General features: G+C 55.8%; 7 protein-coding genes across 7 annotated transcripts; 5 read left to right on the top strand and 2 right to left on the bottom strand.

The window, feature by feature from the left end:
* Positions 1–122: 122 nt before the first annotated feature.
* On the top strand, positions 123–332 carry PHYSODRAFT_513435 (hypothetical protein; the record flags this gene model as incomplete). Its single annotated transcript, XM_009531932.1, has 1 exon — positions 123–332. A coding segment is annotated over one exon (210 nt), but the record flags the coding sequence as incomplete, so codon positions are not given.
* Positions 333–464: 132 nt separating this feature from the next.
* Positions 465–1070, top strand: PHYSODRAFT_412567 (hypothetical protein; the record flags this gene model as incomplete). The annotated part of the gene is made up of 1 exon (XM_009531931.1): positions 465–1070. A coding segment is annotated over one exon (606 nt), but the record flags the coding sequence as incomplete, so codon positions are not given.
* A 298-nt stretch (positions 1071–1368) lies between these two features.
* On the bottom strand, positions 1369–7260 carry PHYSODRAFT_334657 (hypothetical protein; the record flags this gene model as incomplete). Its single annotated transcript, XM_009531930.1, has 10 exons — positions 1369–1506; positions 1559–1651; positions 1722–1757; positions 1833–1970; positions 2365–2442; positions 3333–3567; positions 3657–3808; positions 3902–4093; positions 6524–6621; positions 7077–7260. 10 exons carry the CDS (start codon positions 7258–7260, stop codon positions 1369–1371), a joined length of 1344 nt encoding a protein of 447 aa, XP_009530225.1.
* Positions 7261–7916: 656 nt separating this feature from the next.
* Positions 7917–8663, top strand: PHYSODRAFT_302676 (hypothetical protein; the record flags this gene model as incomplete). The annotated part of the gene is made up of 1 exon (XM_009531929.1): positions 7917–8663. One exon carries the CDS (start codon positions 7917–7919, stop codon positions 8661–8663), a length of 747 nt encoding a protein of 248 aa, XP_009530224.1.
* Positions 8664–9425: 762 nt separating this feature from the next.
* PHYSODRAFT_334655 (hypothetical protein) lies at positions 9426–10172 on the bottom strand (the record flags this gene model as incomplete). The annotated part of the gene is made up of 1 exon (XM_009531928.1): positions 9426–10172. One exon carries the CDS (start codon positions 10170–10172, stop codon positions 9426–9428), a length of 747 nt encoding a protein of 248 aa, XP_009530223.1.
* Positions 10173–12250: 2078 nt separating this feature from the next.
* PHYSODRAFT_392075 (hypothetical protein) lies at positions 12251–12595 on the top strand (the record flags this gene model as incomplete). Its single annotated transcript, XM_009531927.1, has 1 exon — positions 12251–12595. A coding segment is annotated over one exon (345 nt), but the record flags the coding sequence as incomplete, so codon positions are not given.
* A 990-nt stretch (positions 12596–13585) lies between these two features.
* PHYSODRAFT_512348 (hypothetical protein) lies at positions 13586–15622 on the top strand (the record flags this gene model as incomplete). The annotated part of the gene is made up of 4 exons (XM_009531926.1): positions 13586–13835; positions 13989–14486; positions 14619–15474; positions 15523–15622. The coding sequence occupies 4 exons, from the start codon at positions 13586–13588 to the stop codon at positions 15620–15622; spliced, it is 1704 nt and encodes a 567-aa protein (XP_009530221.1).
* Between the last annotated feature and the right edge of the window lie 1501 nt (positions 15623–17123).

Below are 17123 nucleotides of genomic sequence, written 5' to 3'. Positions count from 1 at the left end.
ATTGACTCGGTCGACAGCGATCCAACGTTGACTTACAAATCCAAAAAAATAAACTCGGTTTCAGTATGAACCCCCAAAGGGTCGTTTTACTTGAGTTTGTATAGACGTATCCGAAGCGAAAAATGGCTGACTTTTCAGATGAAGAGGATCGCCAATTCGTTCAGCTCGCGGCGGTGTACGAGCAAGCGGGAAGACGAATCGACTGGGTGTCAGTGGAGAAAGACATGAGGCCGTCAACATGGAGCGCAACCAAACTGCAACAGCGAATCAAGACGCTCAAGAGACGATATGGCAATAACGTGCTGAGTTTCCCCCCACGCTATTTCCGCCCGCCACCAGACCGAGCAGGACTGCATTTGGAAGCCAAAGCTGCGTCTCCTCTACGGTTTTCGCCTTCACCACATACCATTTCGATCCTATCACCGCAAGAAACCTACAACGCCACTGAAGGACTATTCTGCCTACTCACCAGGCGTGATGTGCGCGCGAGTGAACGTCAGCTAAATACCGGGGAGATTACAATGGCTGGGGTGTCCATGCTGATCGAAGAAGCGAATATTCAAGTGAATGACGTGTTTCTGGATGCTGGATCCGGCGTGGGAAATGTTCTCGCTCAAATCGCTCTGCAAACGCAAGCATTTCGTGTGGTTGGTATTGAGATCCAACGTGACCTGGCCGCTAGAGGTATGGAGCTGATACCGTCTAGGGCATCGCGCTTTCCACACTTGCTCAAGATCAGCGTCGTCACCGCAGACATCCGCAATATTGCTGAAGGCAGCGATACTGTTATCAATGCTGATCCAGACTCGAAGTTGGCTCAACCCAGCTCCCTTATCAGCTCCGCCACCCTTTTATTTTGCCACGACACTGTGTTCGAAGAAGATGTGGTTTTGGCAATGCGTGCTTTGTGCATGAAGCTACCTCATCAACGTCTGGTGGCGCTAGCAACACGAGTGTGTCTGCGGCATCGTAATACGTGCCGAAATTCGTTTTGCAAGCGGTGGAAGTTACTGAAAACAATTCAGGTTCGGATGACTTACAGCAGCTCCCTTCGGGATTTACACCTGTACGCTGCTGAACCAAGATGGTCGATGCAGTAACTACGATCACTACTCTAACATTGCCGCCGAGGGTCATACCAACAGCTATGTATTAATTGCATGAAAATCAATCACAACTCTAATCAACTTCGTCCTGCAGTTGAGTTTGACAGCGTAATGGAGCCGCTGTCGCCCCATGAGCTGTCATACGAGGTCTAGAGAACCCAATACAAGATGAAGTGTTCGTAGCGGACGAGCTTACTCGAGTCGACGTACGGCATCGTGGGCTCCGTAACCAGACCCCAGCTGACCATGAAGACTCCATGCTTCAAGCCGCCGTTGTATCTGTCGTTCTTGGAGTCTTGCCACACCCCGCTGTCCCTGTCGTGCTCTTGGCGTCCTCCCTGCCGCTTGTTTCCGCCGTCGTGCCTTCGGCATCGCGCTTGGACATTCGCTGTGGAGTCGACTCGCGTTAGGGTGAAGTGTCAGCACCCGCATGGTTTCAGCGGTGGTGGCACGTAGCTTAGGTGGGCGCAGATGCGCAAGATCGCCTCCTTGCTCAGCTCCTGCCGGGAGTAGCCGGTGAACAGCTCGTTCTGAATGTAATACGCCTGTCGACAACAACACCACCAGCATGAGCCCCTAGATATGAACGCCAAAGCTGCCAAGACGCCGCCTTACCTTGTGGGGGGTGAAGATGGTGTCCAGCTCGCACACCTACCGAGTCCACAACATCTCTCAGCGTCAGCCTCCCTTCTGCTAAAGCTCCAGTAGCCCTGACGCCTCACGTACATTGCCGAAGTAGCGGTCGGGCTCCTCCACGAACAGGAGCGTCCAGGTCTCGATCGAAACAACTCGGTCTTCGCAGTGGCACCGGCAGAGCCGTACTCGTAGCTCCTCGACCAGCGTACCTCGCGCGTGTGAAGGCATCTATAGAAGGCAATGATACAAGGGAAAAGAAAGTTAACATTAGTGAGCGGTGCATCCTATCAACTCAGAATTTTACCATAACGGAGAAGCGCTAATCCTTCGCGAGCACCTGGCAATCTGCGGGTGTAAATGCTTGTGCGGTGGCCAATGGTGTCGCGGAAGCCCGGCACCCATGCTCATCTACCTTTCAAGGTGAGAAATCCGCAAACAGATCGCATTGGCCAAAACGCTCTCGGCGGGACCTTGAAGAGTCGCAGTTACCCTAACCACCTGTATGGCTTGAACCGGCACTTTCCCCCGAGGTTTTTCTTATCCCAGCAAAATCGGGATAACGGTCGCCGGTGGGTTAACTCATTGCTGTACACTTCGAAGTTAGATGGAATGCGACGAGTACCTCGCGGGCCATTACCAGCTGCATGTCGACAAGCGCGGCGCTCCAGAGCTCTGCGAGCTCGGCGATCTTCAATTCTTTCTGGCTCAAGGATTCTAGCCGGGAGTTCGAGAGGGGTTGGTGCCGACGAATCCACCAGTGCGGGTGAAAATCGGTAGGCCGCAGTCCGATGCATGTAGCCACTCTCGGATGTAGCGAGTGTGCACACGGAATGCCCCAGGTCATTTCATACGAACCGGTGCAGGGTTTAAGGATGGTTTCCATGCGCTAAAGTGACTCCACGCAGCGCAGAAACACGTGTGTGTGAATAACTCGGATGACGGCAGCGAACAATTTCCCGCGCCGTCTTATGGGCACGTACACTTCCGCATTGGAGTGAAGCACCCAGTGTCGCTCAATCGACTGCCTCCACCAATGTTCCATGCGCGTGTGTACTGTCAGCAAGTCGCCGCTGGATGTCCCCAGCCAACTCTTGAGCGTAGCATGATAGCCCTCCACGCGTGATGTGGCGTGCATTCCGAAATGCAACACTTGATCAGTCCAACAACGAACGATTCTCCGCTTCCAAATGTCGAGCCACACGTCGTCGATATATGTTGCTTCAACAGCAGACAGCAAATGTAGCTCATGTCGACGGAAGTGATAGTCCTCCTCCGTTTATGCGTACACTACACGCAGAAATGCTTCGCAAAAGGTCTGGTGATCTCCCGAGTCCTGGAGTAGCGATATATCATGGTCGATTTCTCTGGGGAAGGATACCCTGCGAGCATGGGTCTGAACGTCTTTCATGATGTGCCACAGACACAGTAACGCAGGCGTGTCTGGGAAACTTCTTCTAGAGCGTTCAACAGCACCAAATCCCGGTCGGTGAGAAACACTTGGGGTGGTGGAATTCCTTGCTGTGATAAAAGATGCTCCAGCTGTCGTAGAGCCCTCTGGAAATCGTGCTCTTCCCCCCCGATCAGAGATACGTGGGCGATGTGAACCGTCGTGTTCATTCCTGTCACCCCCACAATGTTAAACAGGGGCATGTTGAACCGATTTGTGCGGTACGTGCAGTCCATGATGATAACGTCGTAGTTGGCTCGGTAGATGTTAATGGCGTCGTTGTGAGCGAAAAATAGATGGGCCAAGTGATGGTGCTCGTCATACTGATAGCTCACTTGAAAAGGTCCATCTTGTAGCTTCTGGAGTAGCCGCTCGATCCTTGACAGTCCTCCGAGCACAGCGCGAGTTGCACGAGCTCTTTCATTGTACACGTCGCGAGGTACTAGAAGAATTCCCGGGTCTTCTACCAGTAGACGTGCGATAGTCTGTCTCGCGGTAGCGCCAGTTTCTCCATCCACTGCAATCGCGAGGCGGGCGGCTTCTGTGTGTGACGCTCGACGATGCATCGGATGCGAAGCTGCGTGCGAGGATGGCGGATGATTGTGTTGGCCAGCCCGACCTCGATGTTGAAGCAGCCAGCCGATATCGCCGTGACTGCCAGTCGTACGCACGAGGTAGACCTCCATGGGCATCCATACTTTCGGCTGCTTACATTTGGCCGCTTAGGCGGGTTGAAGTGCTCGCGTTGGCTCTGGGGAACGCCGTGCCTATCGCAGCCGTAGCGGATGAGCCGCTTCCGGTGACGCTTGTCATAGCTAGTCCCTTTGTACACAATGGCATAGCCGTGAGGACGCGCAAAAGCGTTCAGCCCGCGTTGAGCTTCCACTGGGGTTCGGAACATTCGCTCCACCAAGCAAGGCATGTGCCACAATTGCGCTCCTGCTACCTGCTGTCTAATAGCTGGCTATTCAAAATTATCTTCTCGGGCAGGCCCCAGTCGATCATGCGCCATAATAGCCGAAACACTTAGTAGCGGTGGCAGCGGGTCGCTCAAACCGGCGCTCGCAGCGTCTCGCTAGCTGGTCCGAAGAGAAATAGCTGCGGCCGAAACGGTAGCTTGCCGTGGAGACGATAGTTGGAGCTGCCACAACGCTTCTTCCAGCGTGTTACAGTGTAGATTTCGAGGCGTGGCCGCAGGCCGTGCCAGTACCGGGGGTTGAGGCAGCAGTGGCGGTGTCATACGCGAAGCCCATTGGGCTGCGAACACAGGCCGGGTTGATGATGCAGGCCATGAAGTCAAAGCTTCTGATGCGGAGTTACTTGCAACGCGACGTGCTGCTTGCATTGCTTCAAGCATAGGATCTAGCGGCTTCAGGTTAAGGTACGTTGAAGCCCGGGTTGTAGTGCTGTTCTGAAGTAATGCGTGGCTGTCAGACGGAGCCCCTGATCACCGCTGTGAACCATCCGATGATTTTCAGTTCGGTTGCTACAACTTTTGGTAATTGCGGTTTGCATGTACTATGCACAAGTTTGGTCGCGCTGTAAGGGGCTGATTGAGTTCTTGGTGTTTGGTTTCTGGCGTGTGCCTTTAACTCTCTCCTACCCTACCTGATTGGTTAGCTCATCCGTGTCCCTGTTTTGGGAAAGCAGCTCATTCTGGCTACCGGTATGTGAGTATTTCGGGTGATGTTTTCGGAAGTGATGGCAGCACCTCTGGGCTCCCCCAATCAGGACAAAAAGGTATAAACAGCCACATCACATGTGCAGAAGCCCCTGCACTAGCCGCCCCGCTACCGTTCTACGTATTTTCCGGGCCCCATGCGCTCACTCGATCTCGTTCATAGCGGCCGCGCCATTTCTGGCTTTTCAGAAATCCAATAATTTTGTGTGAGATGCCTGTCCTTTCTGTTGGTGTTGGCCCCAACACGACTCCGGGAGTCGTGTCGCGGTCAACCCTATTGAAAATAATTTCAACCAATCAGATCAAACCGTGTTGCATGTTTATGTTATGCCTTCCCAACACCGACACCAAACACCAAGAACTCAACCAGCCCCTAAGGCGCGCTGTCGGTATCACCTCCCCACGCCCTCAGGTCGTTGGAGCCTCTACTGATACTGAATCCAAGTCTATTTACGGCCTCTAATTGGCACGCAGGCAATTTCAGGTAGTCGTACTCGTTGCCGTCTCCGTGCTCGAATTTAATTGGCTCCTGGCTGAGGTGAGTATAAAACAGGCTGGCCCTACAGTCCATGTTTCGGAATAGGGTTAGGGATAAAGGCATACTAAAACCAAGTAAGATCTCCAAACATGTAAAACATGCTGAAATCATGGACATCCATGTGCGGTATCCCGGCCCGGAATTTTCCCTTCAATCTGTTTTCAGGACGGGTGTCATGGCACCCAAATCTATTGCAAATCCCTGGGAACTGGGTAATCGAGCTGCTAAATGTAGCTCTACCTGTCCTTAAAACCTTTAGAAGGCCGGCCCAGCGCTAGGCAGGGAACTGTAGACCTAAGCCTTGGTTCGGGGCTACGTTTGCGGGTTGTTCATGCTTCTCAAACGCCACTGATGCCGATTTGGTCTCTGCATCACGATAGATTTGCGGGCCATTTCACCCCCTCCAATCCGAAAACATGGCTGTACATTTTCCGTATAAAAAAAGCGGAGATCGAGGGCTTTTCAGAACTACCACAACTTGCTTCGGTTGTGTCCCAAGCAGCATTCGTGTGAACTGCTCGCCAAGTGGCCTCTAATTGACCGTTCCCCTACGAGTCAGTACTATTAGGACACCCTACGTATTCACATGGTATCTACCGCACTTTTGGAACGTAAGAGCGCGAAAGCAAAACAGTTGTTCACTTGTTGTTTGGGTATGTGTGCAGCCTTGTCCTTCATGCACGCTACAGCTCACAAATGTATGGCCGGCTCGAACTGCTAGTAAACCATCGCTCTCGCCTTGTCCATCTTTCTCTCAATGACTCGCCAGCAGGGTTAAACATGCAAATGCAGCTCCAGTTCGCTGCTAGCTGGACTCGATCTGCGTGGTAAACCTTCCGTTTGTTGGCTGCAATCCCAGGCACATGCAATCGAGGAAAACGTGGCAACTATGGATACGCTGGACTCGCTGTCGAGATGACGATCAAAGCACTTCAACATCGGCGCCGAGAGCTGGTTCAAGCGTCCAACCATGCGGAGACGCGGTGTAGCCATCTGCCGTCGAGCGGAAACCAGCTGAGAAGGCTCCGCTCGACGCAGGCAATGCGCATCAACGAAGAAGACGCTGGATACATGTCGGTGATCGATTCAATCTCACTTCACCCCGCTTTGCAGACATTCAAAGCGTGCGGCTGGCGGCCCCCGCACTCAGCGTTCGTGGCCGGCAGTCCGCTTCTCGGTGCAGCCTCGTCATCCGTGCGGCTCGGAGTGGGAGCTGTTTGGCCAGCAGCACCGACTGCTGATCACGAGCGTGGCACTTTCGGTGACAAGTGCCGGCAATTCAATTGCCCGCCGGTAGTCAGCGATGTACTGACAAGTAGCCAGGCCCGTTGTGCGGCGGCCGTGTAGCCCCGGGCTACTAGCCCGTGCAGCATGCAGCGCTCCGAGGGAGATGGAGAGCCTTCTCCTCCTTCTCCTTCGTGCCATCATCACGGTGGCCGCTTTCGCATCCGTATTGGCCTCTGCATTCAGGACCGGCCGGCCATCCCGAAGCTCACTTCATCGAAACCGCATGCTCGCCCGCCCTGAGCCGAGCTGGTAAGATGATCGTCACCGCCGCCGGGTGGCTGCTGCTGCTACAAGAGAGAGAGAGAGAGAGAGAGAGAGAGAGAGAGCTGACTCACGAGGTCAGGCATAGCTCCGCGTCGAGCAGCTAATGCGCCGCCGAACCAGGCCGCGAGCTCGCTGGCACGGTGAGTAGCTCGACGACCATCTGCGTGTGGACACTATAGTCGCGAGTGTCCGCAGCCGTCGCGGAGCCGAGCCATGAGCCGCGTGACGTGTTCTGAGCGCCGCACATTGCGCGCACCGAGATTTGAGCTCGCGCGCACGCACCGGCCTGCTGCAGAGCCATCTCGGCATCTCGGCGGCGAGGAGCTGTGATGGGTGATGGAGGCCAATATGGCGAACCGGATCGCGGCCCTGTCAGTCAGGGAACCCCAGGAAGAGAGGTCCGCCCATCGTCTTCTCTCTCGTTGCTAGACATGCGCGGGAAGTCGAGCGAGGCGTGACCGTCGCTAGCCATTTCCGGCAGCACTTCCAGCAGCAGCAGCAGCGTGACTTGAAGCGCGCCGCGCCGCGCGGAGCCGGGCCGGTTGCGGCGACACTAGCGAGCTAATGGCGCTGGGCGAGCTCTCTCGTCGGTGACAGCTCTAGCTGCTGGGGGCCGTGTCGCCAGCTGCAGCGGCGCGGACAGAGCTCGCTTGCTCGCTGTGTTAATACAGGCTGTTGCTGCTGTTGAGTACATGTACACACACCGACGACCAGCTTGGCGCCGGCGCCAAGCTGCACTTGCCGGCGGCAGATGGTTAAACCGGCCAGCCAGCCGGAGGCACCCGTTCCAAAGGGAGGTCCACCGTGGCACGCAGTCATAGATCGATTCGTGCCACCGATCAACTCGTATCTATAGTGCGGGCGACAACAGTGCAGTACCTACTGTACCGGACGTCCAGACTCGAGTCTTTGACATCCTCTCACTGCTCACTTGTGAATTCGACACTGCGCGTGCACATGAACGTCCTCGCCACTGCTGCCGCTACTACTACTGCGATGCAGATGCCCGCCACCGCCGGCAAGAAGCGCGCGCTGACCGAGTCGGGCTGCTTCGCCCCCTCGTCTCCTCTTGCTGCTGCTGCTGCTGCTGCTTCGACCGCCGACTGCAGCCTTGTGACCGCGGGCCACGACGACGACGGCGAGGAGATCCTGGTGGAGGCCGAGCCGCTGCCGCACGAGATCGAGACGGACCCCGCGCTGCGGTGCCGGTACCCGAGCAAGCACTGCCTGCGCACGCGCACGGTCAAGAAGACGGGCGCGCTGCACAGCATGTGCGCGTTCCACCGCGCCAAGGCGAACCGCAACCAGCGGCGGCTGGAGAAGCGCAAGCGCCTGCGGCTCAACAGCAGCAGCAACGTCGCGGAGAGCGTGTCGCTGGGTGCTGGGCGCCCGCACCTGGTGAAGCAGGAGCCGGTCGCGGTCGAGGCCGCGACGACGACGCTGCTGCCGACGTTCTCGTCGCCGAGCTTCAAGAGTTTGCTGCTGGGGCAGTCGACGCCTCCGCCGATTATGCTGATGCAGCCGCGGTCCAACTCGCCGCGCGAGGTGGCGGCCGAGTTTGAGCCGTTCCGGACGCCGGCGGCGCTGTTCCCCGAGGACCTCGAGGAGCTGTGCGAGCTGGTGGACGTGAACACGCGGCAGTCGCGTGTGACTACGCTGGACGACGCGGAGTTTCTAGACATGGTGGGGCAGTGCCTGCTGTAGATGTGTAGCCAGTGGGAGAAGTATTTAGTCGAGAGGATGAGTAATGGAAGTTGTATTAGTGATTCTGTGGTTGATTCTGAACATTGAGACTCGAATACGAAGCAATGCACGTATTACTTGCTGCAGTCGAAGACAGCGTTGCCCGGTAGTTCCTTGTGTTGGTTTGACCAACTTGCTTTAGCGACTCGGGTGTATGTTCAAAGTGCAAAGCACTCGAAAACCCGTCGGTGTCATCGGCAGGACTGCAGCCGTCAAAAAGAGCACCGTAACTTCCTAGCCCGAGTTCAACTCGAAGACCACTGCATGCAGCACCACAGATGCAGTCACGCACAGCATCATATCTCAGACAAGGATGAGTGCTTCGAGGCTCGAACTGTTCGAGCTTCACTACTCCCACTGGACGCGATTGAGGGCACCGACATACCTGTAGGAATTGAACGCACCAATGGTCGGAACGACTTATCCGCAGGATCGTTCGTCGACATGCCAAAATTGACTACCGGTAAAGAGATTTGGTAAGAAAATTGAGCTCCGTCACCAAGCACGTCGTCGAGATGGGAAAACCCGAGAAAGCATGCTCGCACACGTGACGCAGCTTGTTAAACACTTCTTCTGCTTGGGGTACCCCCGCTTGGGTCGAACGACAGAGCGCTGCCTCCTTCGCATACAAACCAAAAAAATCATCCTGGAACTTCACTCGAACAAACGACAACTTCCATTACTCATCCTCTCGACTAAATACTTCTCCCACTGGCTACACATCTACAGCAGGCACTGCCCCACCATGTCTAGAAACTCCGCGTCGTCCAGCGTAGTCACACGCGACTGCCGCGTGTTCACGTCCACCAGCTCGCACAGCTCCTCGAGGTCCTCGGGGAACAGCGCCGCCGGCGTCCGGAACGGCTCAAACTCGGCCGCCACCTCGCGCGGCGAGTTGGACCGCGGCTGCATCAGCATAATCGGCGGAGGCGTCGACTGCCCCAGCAGCAAACTCTTGAAGCTCGGCGACGAGAACGTCGGCAGCAGCGTCGTCGTCGCGGCCTCGACCGCGACCGGCTCCTGCTTCACCAGGTGCGGGCGCCCAGCACCCAGCGACACGCTCTCCGCGACGTTGCTGCTGCTGTTGAGCCGCAGGCGCTTGCGCTTCTCCAGCCGCCGCTGGTTGCGGTTCGCCTTGGCGCGGTGGAACGCGCACATGCTGTGCAGCGCGCCCGTCTTCTTGACCGTGCGCGTGCGCAGGCAGTGCTTGCTCGGGTACCGGCACCGCAGCGCGGGGTCCGTCTCGATCTCGTGCGGCAGCGGCTCGGCCTCCACCAGGATCTCCTCGCCGTCGTCGTCGTGGCCCGCGGTCACAAGGCTGCAGTCGGCGGTCGAAGCAGCAGCAGCAGCAGCAGCAAGAGGAGACGAGGGGGCGAAGCAGCCCGACTCGGTCAGCGCGCGCTTCTTGCCGGCGGTGGCGGGCATCTGCATCGCAGTAGTAGTAGCGGCAGCAGTGGCGAGGACGTTCATGTGCACGCGCAGTGTCGAATTCACAAGTGAGCAGTGAGAGGATGTCAAAGACTCGAGTCTGGACGTCCGGTACAGTAGGTACTGCACTGTTGTCGCCCGCACTATAGATACGAGTTGATCGGTGGCACGAATCGATCTATGACTGCGTGCCACGGTGGACCTCCCTTTGGAACGGGTGCCTCCGGCTGGCTGGCCGGTTTAACCATCTGCCGCCGGCAAGTGCAGTCTGGCGCCGGCGCCAAGCTGGTCGTCGGTGTGTGTACATGTACTCAACAGCAGCAACAGCCTGTATTAACACAGCGAGCAAGCGAGCTCTGTCCGCGCCGCTGCAGCTGGCGACACGGCCCCCAGCAGCTAGAGCTGTCACCGACGAGAGAGCTCGCCCAGCGCCATTAGCTCGCTAGTGTCGCCGCAACCGGCCCGGCTCCGCGCGGCGCGGCGCGCTTCAAGTCACGCTGCTGCTGCTGCTGGAAGTGCTGCCGGAAATGGCTAGCGACGGTCACGCCTCGCTCGACTTCCCGCGCATGTCTAGCAACGAGAGAGAAGACGATGGGCGGACCTCTCTTCCTGGGGTTCCCTGACTGACAGGGCCGCGATCCGGTTCGCCATATTGGCCTCCATCACCCATCACAGCTCCTCGCCGCCGAGATGCCGAGATGGCTCTGCAGCAGGCCGGTGCGTGCGCGCGAGCTCAAATCTCGGTGCGCGCAATGTGCGGCGCTCAGAACACGTCACGCGGCTCATGGCTCGGCTCCGCGACGGCTGCGGACACTCGCGACTATAGTGTCCACACGCAGATGGTCGTCGAGCTACTCACCGTGCCAGCGAGCTCGCGGCCTGGTTCGGCGGCGCATTAGCTGCTCGACGCGGAGCTATGCCTGACCTCGTGAGTCAGCTCTCTCTCTCTCTCTCTCTCTCTCTTGTAGCAGCAGCAGCCACCCGGCGGCGGTGACGATCATCTTACCAGCTCGGCTCAGGGCGGGCGAGCATGCGGTTTCGATGAAGTGAGCTTCGGGATGGCCGGCCGGTCCTGAATGCAGAGGCCAATACGGATGCGAAAGCGGCCACCGTGATGATGGCACGAAGGAGAAGGAGGAGAAGGCTCTCCATCTCCCTCGGAGCGCTGCATGCTGCACGGGCTAGTAGCCCGGGGCTACACGGCCGCCGCACAACGGGCCTGGCTACTTGTCAGTACATCGCTGACTACCGGCGGGCAATTGAATTGCCGGCACTTGTCACCGAAAGTGCCACGCTCGTGATCAGCAGTCGGTGCTGCTGGCCAAACAGCTCCCACTCCGAGCCGCACGGATGACGAGGCTGCACCGAGAAGCGGACTGCCGGCCACGAACGCTGAGTGCGGGGGCCGCCAGCCGCACGCTTTGAATGTCTGCAAAGCGGGGTGAAGTGAGATTGAATCGATCACCGACATGTATCCAGCGTCTTCTTCGTTGATGCGCATTGCCTGCGTCGAGCGGAGCCTTCTCAGCTGGTTTCCGCTCGACGGCAGATGGCTACACCGCGTCTCCGCATGGTTGGACGCTTGAACCAGCTCTCGGCGCCGATGTTGAAGTGCTTTGATCGTCATCTCGACGACCTCGATGGCACTGTCCGGCGTAGCTGTCCTCAGCCACGTCCTCGGTAGCGTGCGTGCGCGGCCAGCAAAACGGAAGGTTACAAGACGAGTCCGGCTCGCAGCAGACTGCACCTGTCGAGTCGCTGGCAGCGACTCACTCACTGCTAACAATGGTCAATAGGTGGATACCTTACAATCGCCATGTACGCAAGCAGCCTCACAAAGAGCTGGTATCCGCTCGCGACTGCAAGTTCTTGATCTTCGCCCTCCACGTTCGCCCTGAGGCGGCTATTTTAGACTCCGATACTACTCACCAGTCTAAAGCTAGCTCGCTACCCCCGCCGAACGAACACTCCACTCCCCGTCCACCACAGCGTCAATTCTGCTACATTCTACGTGCAGATCCGCTTGCTCGCAGCGTCCTGTACAGCTCCGGTGTCTACACATCCATCGCACTCCGTCGGATTCGTACTTCGTTGAGGCTGCAACCGAAGCAATGACAGCGGCCGACACGTGTCTGCCTCGGCTGCGTGTGTTTTTGGACGCCTCACTGTTGGTGGCGTTGGTGCTAACAGCGTTCGCTCTTCGTCGCCGCGTCGGGGCCGCCAGCACTCCACCGAAACCCGACGATCTCTACGACGACCACCTGAATCGAACCTTCCGACGCAGCGTGGCTCTCACGGTGCTGGGCCTCCAAGTATGGGGAATCCTGGGACTCGCGCTGGGTCTCGCGTCCGATTGTCCGGCACAGCACTGGCTTGTAGTGTTCTGCCTTGTATTATCTGCTGGATGCATGCTCGCGGGCGCCGGACTCAGTGCGAGGGAGGCGCTACTCACCATCGACTGCGATGTACGTTATCACTTCAACTTCAACAACTTCAACATTGGTAGCATAACCATTATGACTGACCGGCTTGCTGTTGTTCTGCCTCTCCTGTCAATGGCAGCTCCTGATGGTGCTCTGGTGTCTGCGCTGCTCGTGCTGCTCGCGCCTGACCAAACGTGCGTTGCTGCTGCCTCCGTTGACGTTGCTGACCACGCTCAACGTCGCGTCTTGGCTCGAAAGCCGAGATGAAGTCGCATGCAATGCGTCGGAGCTGCTCCCGCCGTCGACTTTCTTCGCTGGGACGGCGTCCTTGTTTCTTCTCATGCTTGTTGCAATACTCGTAGCTGTGGGCTGCTCGCTGTCCTCGTGCAAACATCGCGTGACGTCCACGAGAGTCGGGAAGGTGTTGGTGGCGTTCGGACTCGCAGTCTTTGCGCTGATGTCGATCACCTGGGCGGTTGTCGGCATGGTGAGCCTGCCCAGACACCAACATAACGTAGATCTCAGCGTTCTCTACGAAGCTACGTGCTGGAACGATCAGAGGAGCACTGTGAGTGCTGCTCAGTGGAGTATCGCGCAGCTCCTGATTATCGGTGGACTATTGCTGGTGACGACGTTCTGCTGTCGACTCGAGCACTTCTTCCTCGCGCCAAACGCCCCCGAGATCGACCTTTCGGAGCTGTCGCCCAGGCTTGCAGCAATCAAGAATATCGAGGATCAAGGTCCCATAGGTATTGCACAAGCTAAACCCTCGGAGGCGCGTACACCCCAAAGCGTGGTATGACCCAAACAAAATTGCACAATCGGCGTATGGTACTCGATCGATTGACCTATCTAGGGAACAACCAACAACTAATACTATTAAAAACCTGAGCAAAGTTCCAAGCCAAAATATTGTCTGTGCTTGCATTTGTGATGGCGCTTGGTACTCGAGTGCAGGACATCCGCCATGCAGCGTCGCCGGCGGCCCACGACAAAATCTCGCGTCGTCAGTATGTTGCTCTCTGGGTGTTCATGATGGTGCTTCACGCATTGTGTGGAGCTTTCCTGTTGGCCTGTGCGAAGCTGTACTGGATCATGGAGAACAAGTACCTCGACTACTTTGCTACACTTCTGGCACCAGCTCGTGACCGCCACTTCCGCGTCGTAGGGACTGCGCTTGGAGTTCTCGGAGCAGCTCATGGTCTCGTATTCCTGAATCACCTCGGAGCTTCTGTGTATGCTGGAAGACTGACCGTCCGACCGGTGAATTTCGGCTCGGACGGTCTGTCATTGATGTCTCTCGTAGTGTACGCGCTTGATCGGCTTGTGAATTGGGTAGTACGTCGGTGGAGAAAAGCTCGACGTGACGGACGACGCTCGCAGTCTCTATTAGGTGCCGCAAACTCGCGTCGAGATCAATGCAGCAACGACGAAGCTTACGGTCGCGTGTTTGCAGCTCGCAAGACAGTGGAAATAGCCACCCAGATCCCGAACGCGTATTTGTACAGCACCCTGATAGCGCGGCCGTGGATTAACCACGTCAAGGTGGCGCTTCTGGTGACGAATTGCTGGTCTGCGTTCATTATCCACAGGATGCTGATAAAATCTGAATCAGTAGATAAACGAGTTGCTCCGTCGATCTCGTCGACTTCTCATCAGTCGGTGCGCTTCTTGGCTGTGGTTGTAGACACTTTTCTCTCGGTTGCGACGGGTATTCTCCTACCAGGAGCGATTATTATCCCTTATATGTTGGTCTTCGACTTCAAGAACCTCGACTTCCCGGATTCACTTCTGTATGGAGACACATCCTTCGCCAACCTGATCCTGGAGAATCGCGCGTTCTTCGCTATCTCGTGGGGGAACGCAGTGATGAAGGGGGTGCCCCACCTCAGTGCATTCCTGTGTTTGATGGCGTTAGCGTCCATGCTCGATTGTGCTACCAAGTCTGAACGAACCAACACACGCCAACCTTCACTGCCGAAACTTTTGCAGAATGCCAAGAGAACCAGCATCGCGGTTGCGTCCTACCAAGCGTTAGTCAAGGCTAGCAAGAGCGTTCGAAGAGCCAGGCTGGTGCGCTTTGTGCATCGTGTAGTAGCTCCATCCATTTTCCTGGTTACTGGGATCACCATGCTTACTCTCCATCTTGTGGCGCAGTTCGCCCCCATTACCGGTGAAATGGAGGTCATAAGGAGCTTCTGCCTCCAGCGCATGCATCCGTGGCTCGCTCCCAATGTCAGTTGTGCCGTGATCAAGTACAACTGCTATCGTGAGGGGGTTGCTAGCCCTCCGGTTACAGCTCTGGATTTATTAGAGCGTGAATCCGTGCGCAGCCTCATGTTCTTGCACTGCTCGGAGCTCATAATCCCTCCAATTATCCAGGAATTCTCCTCTCTAATGGGTATCGAGCTCTGGAACACGACACTTGTGCGGTGGGGGGAGGAAGCAGCTCTGTCAGCGCAATTTCATCCTAGAATGATCTATATGATCTTTTCGTTTGTCAACATGACCAGCCTACCCGTTGGAATTCTAAGACCGCCACTTCCAGAACAGTTGATAGACTTGGAGTTCATTCACACGAACCTCACGACGCTACCCGATGAAGTTGGAGAGGCTTGGATTAACGTTCAGCTCGTGTACATGGAACACTCGCAACTGAACCAATTTCCAACTGTGCTGATGACGCTCCCTGTTTTGGCCGAGCTCTCCTTGATCGACAACCGGTTCGAGACGATGCCTGATGATGTTCTACTCACTGCAGCCTCCACCTATTTCTACGACCTGGCCTTCTCTAAAACCCCATTGCGAAAGTTACCAGAAGCTAGAAGTGAAGACTTTTACATTTCCTACTTGGCACTGGAGTACTCACAAGTGACCGAGATTCCTGCCTGGATAGAGACCAACGTCTGGGAATCTGTGGCGTTAGGTGGATCGCCGTACTGTGAAGCTGATGGCATTGAATTCCCCAGTGTTGTTCTTTGTGGAGAAAATGACGACACGTGGGACCCGCTGGGTGAAGAACGCTACCCAACGCAGTATATTGAGCCGTCAAGATCGTTGGATTCGTAACGAAGAATTTAAATTGTATTTGTATTTAACTCTTAGCTGGCGTGAAGATGCCACGTAGGTTAACGGATAGCTCCCGCCGTTCAAAGGGTTCCATTCACTATTGGTACAATCCACGACCTCGAGCAATTGAGCTGATATGTCTTCGCAAGCAGGAGAACCGCCGAGGGTGATGGTCTCACTGACGTCTGCTTCAATCCAGGAGGGTAGAGCTGATAGACTCGTGTAAGATAACCACAAATCGTCAATGCTTAGCTCATTTCTTGCAGATTCAGGGAGCGCTTTGAGTGGATTGTACGACAATGCCAGTTGCTCGTAGCTGCTCGGATACATATCCGACGTAAAGAGGTCGTCGGCAGTTCCTCTAGGCCAGTGTTGACGAGTGAGACGTCGCTAACTGGAAGTCGGAATAGTGCAGTCGGGAACTCTTGCAGCGGGGAAGTCTCGACGTAAATTACCTGTAAGGTATTCCAAACATCCGCCACTTCTTCGGGTATTTTCGTTAGGTTCGTACAGACGATTTCGATATCGGAAAGAAGATCGGGAAATGGTGGCGATAACACTCCTTCGGGCAAAGTTACCATGTAAACGTGTGCCATAATGAGAAACGCCATTTTCGGGTGCAGGTCAGCGTTTAGAGCGGCTTCGATGCCCCAGCGTTCCAGTGTCACGTTCCAGATTTCGATTCCTAGCAGATTAGGGAAGTCTCTAATGGAAGTTGGCATAATAAAGGCTGGGCAGTGCTCGAAGATGATGGAGGTCAGCGCTTCGCGCTGTAGATTTTTGAGCACGTTGGGCGCTGGACTCGCCACGCCTTGTCGACTAGGCTCCGCGAAGGCTGGGATAGGAGAATTTTGGTATAAACCCCTTCTTTTTATTTTTCATTATTTTTTATTAGCTACAGTCATCTCCTGCGCCTGCTTCGCAGCCGCAGCATCTGCCTGGATATTTGCCAGTTCAAACTGTCTACCGGCAATGCTTTACAAAATTAAAAATGCGAACCTTGGTTGAGATCTGTTTTGCAGCTTGTAGAAAATGCAAATGCTTACTGAGTACCTGTAGTGCTATTGTACAGTCCAAGCGCTCTCTTCGTCCATCCGGATCCTGCTCAATAATATATGCACTGATTCATACCAGTGTCGTCGGTAGCACACCGGTTCAATCTGCCCACGCTTTTGGAGGCCCCAGTGCGACACCGGGGTCATATCGGTGTGATGGGTATCCTACCGGTTCAGTCTGCCCACGCATATAAACGTTTTGGAGGGCCCAGTGCGGCACCAGAGCCGTACCGGTTTCAAGAAATATACCAGTTAGATGCCAAGAGGGGTCATCGTTTGACTTGATGTACCACGGATATAATCCTATTTGGTCTGCGATAGCAGCACTAACGTTGCTTCCTATCCCAGTATAACAGTTGAACTTGATGACGGAGCAGCTTAAATTCGGGGCAAGCCACGGACGCACACTTTCCAGACACGTTTGAGTAATGGAAGGATCAGCGTTG

This window comes from Phytophthora sojae (assembly GCF_000149755.1).
Source record: "Phytophthora sojae unplaced genomic scaffold PHYSOscaffold_6, whole genome shotgun sequence".
Classification (NCBI taxonomy): domain Eukaryota; phylum Oomycota; class Peronosporomycetes; order Peronosporales; family Peronosporaceae; genus Phytophthora; species Phytophthora sojae.
This window is presented reverse-complemented; position numbering and strand designations above follow the sequence as displayed.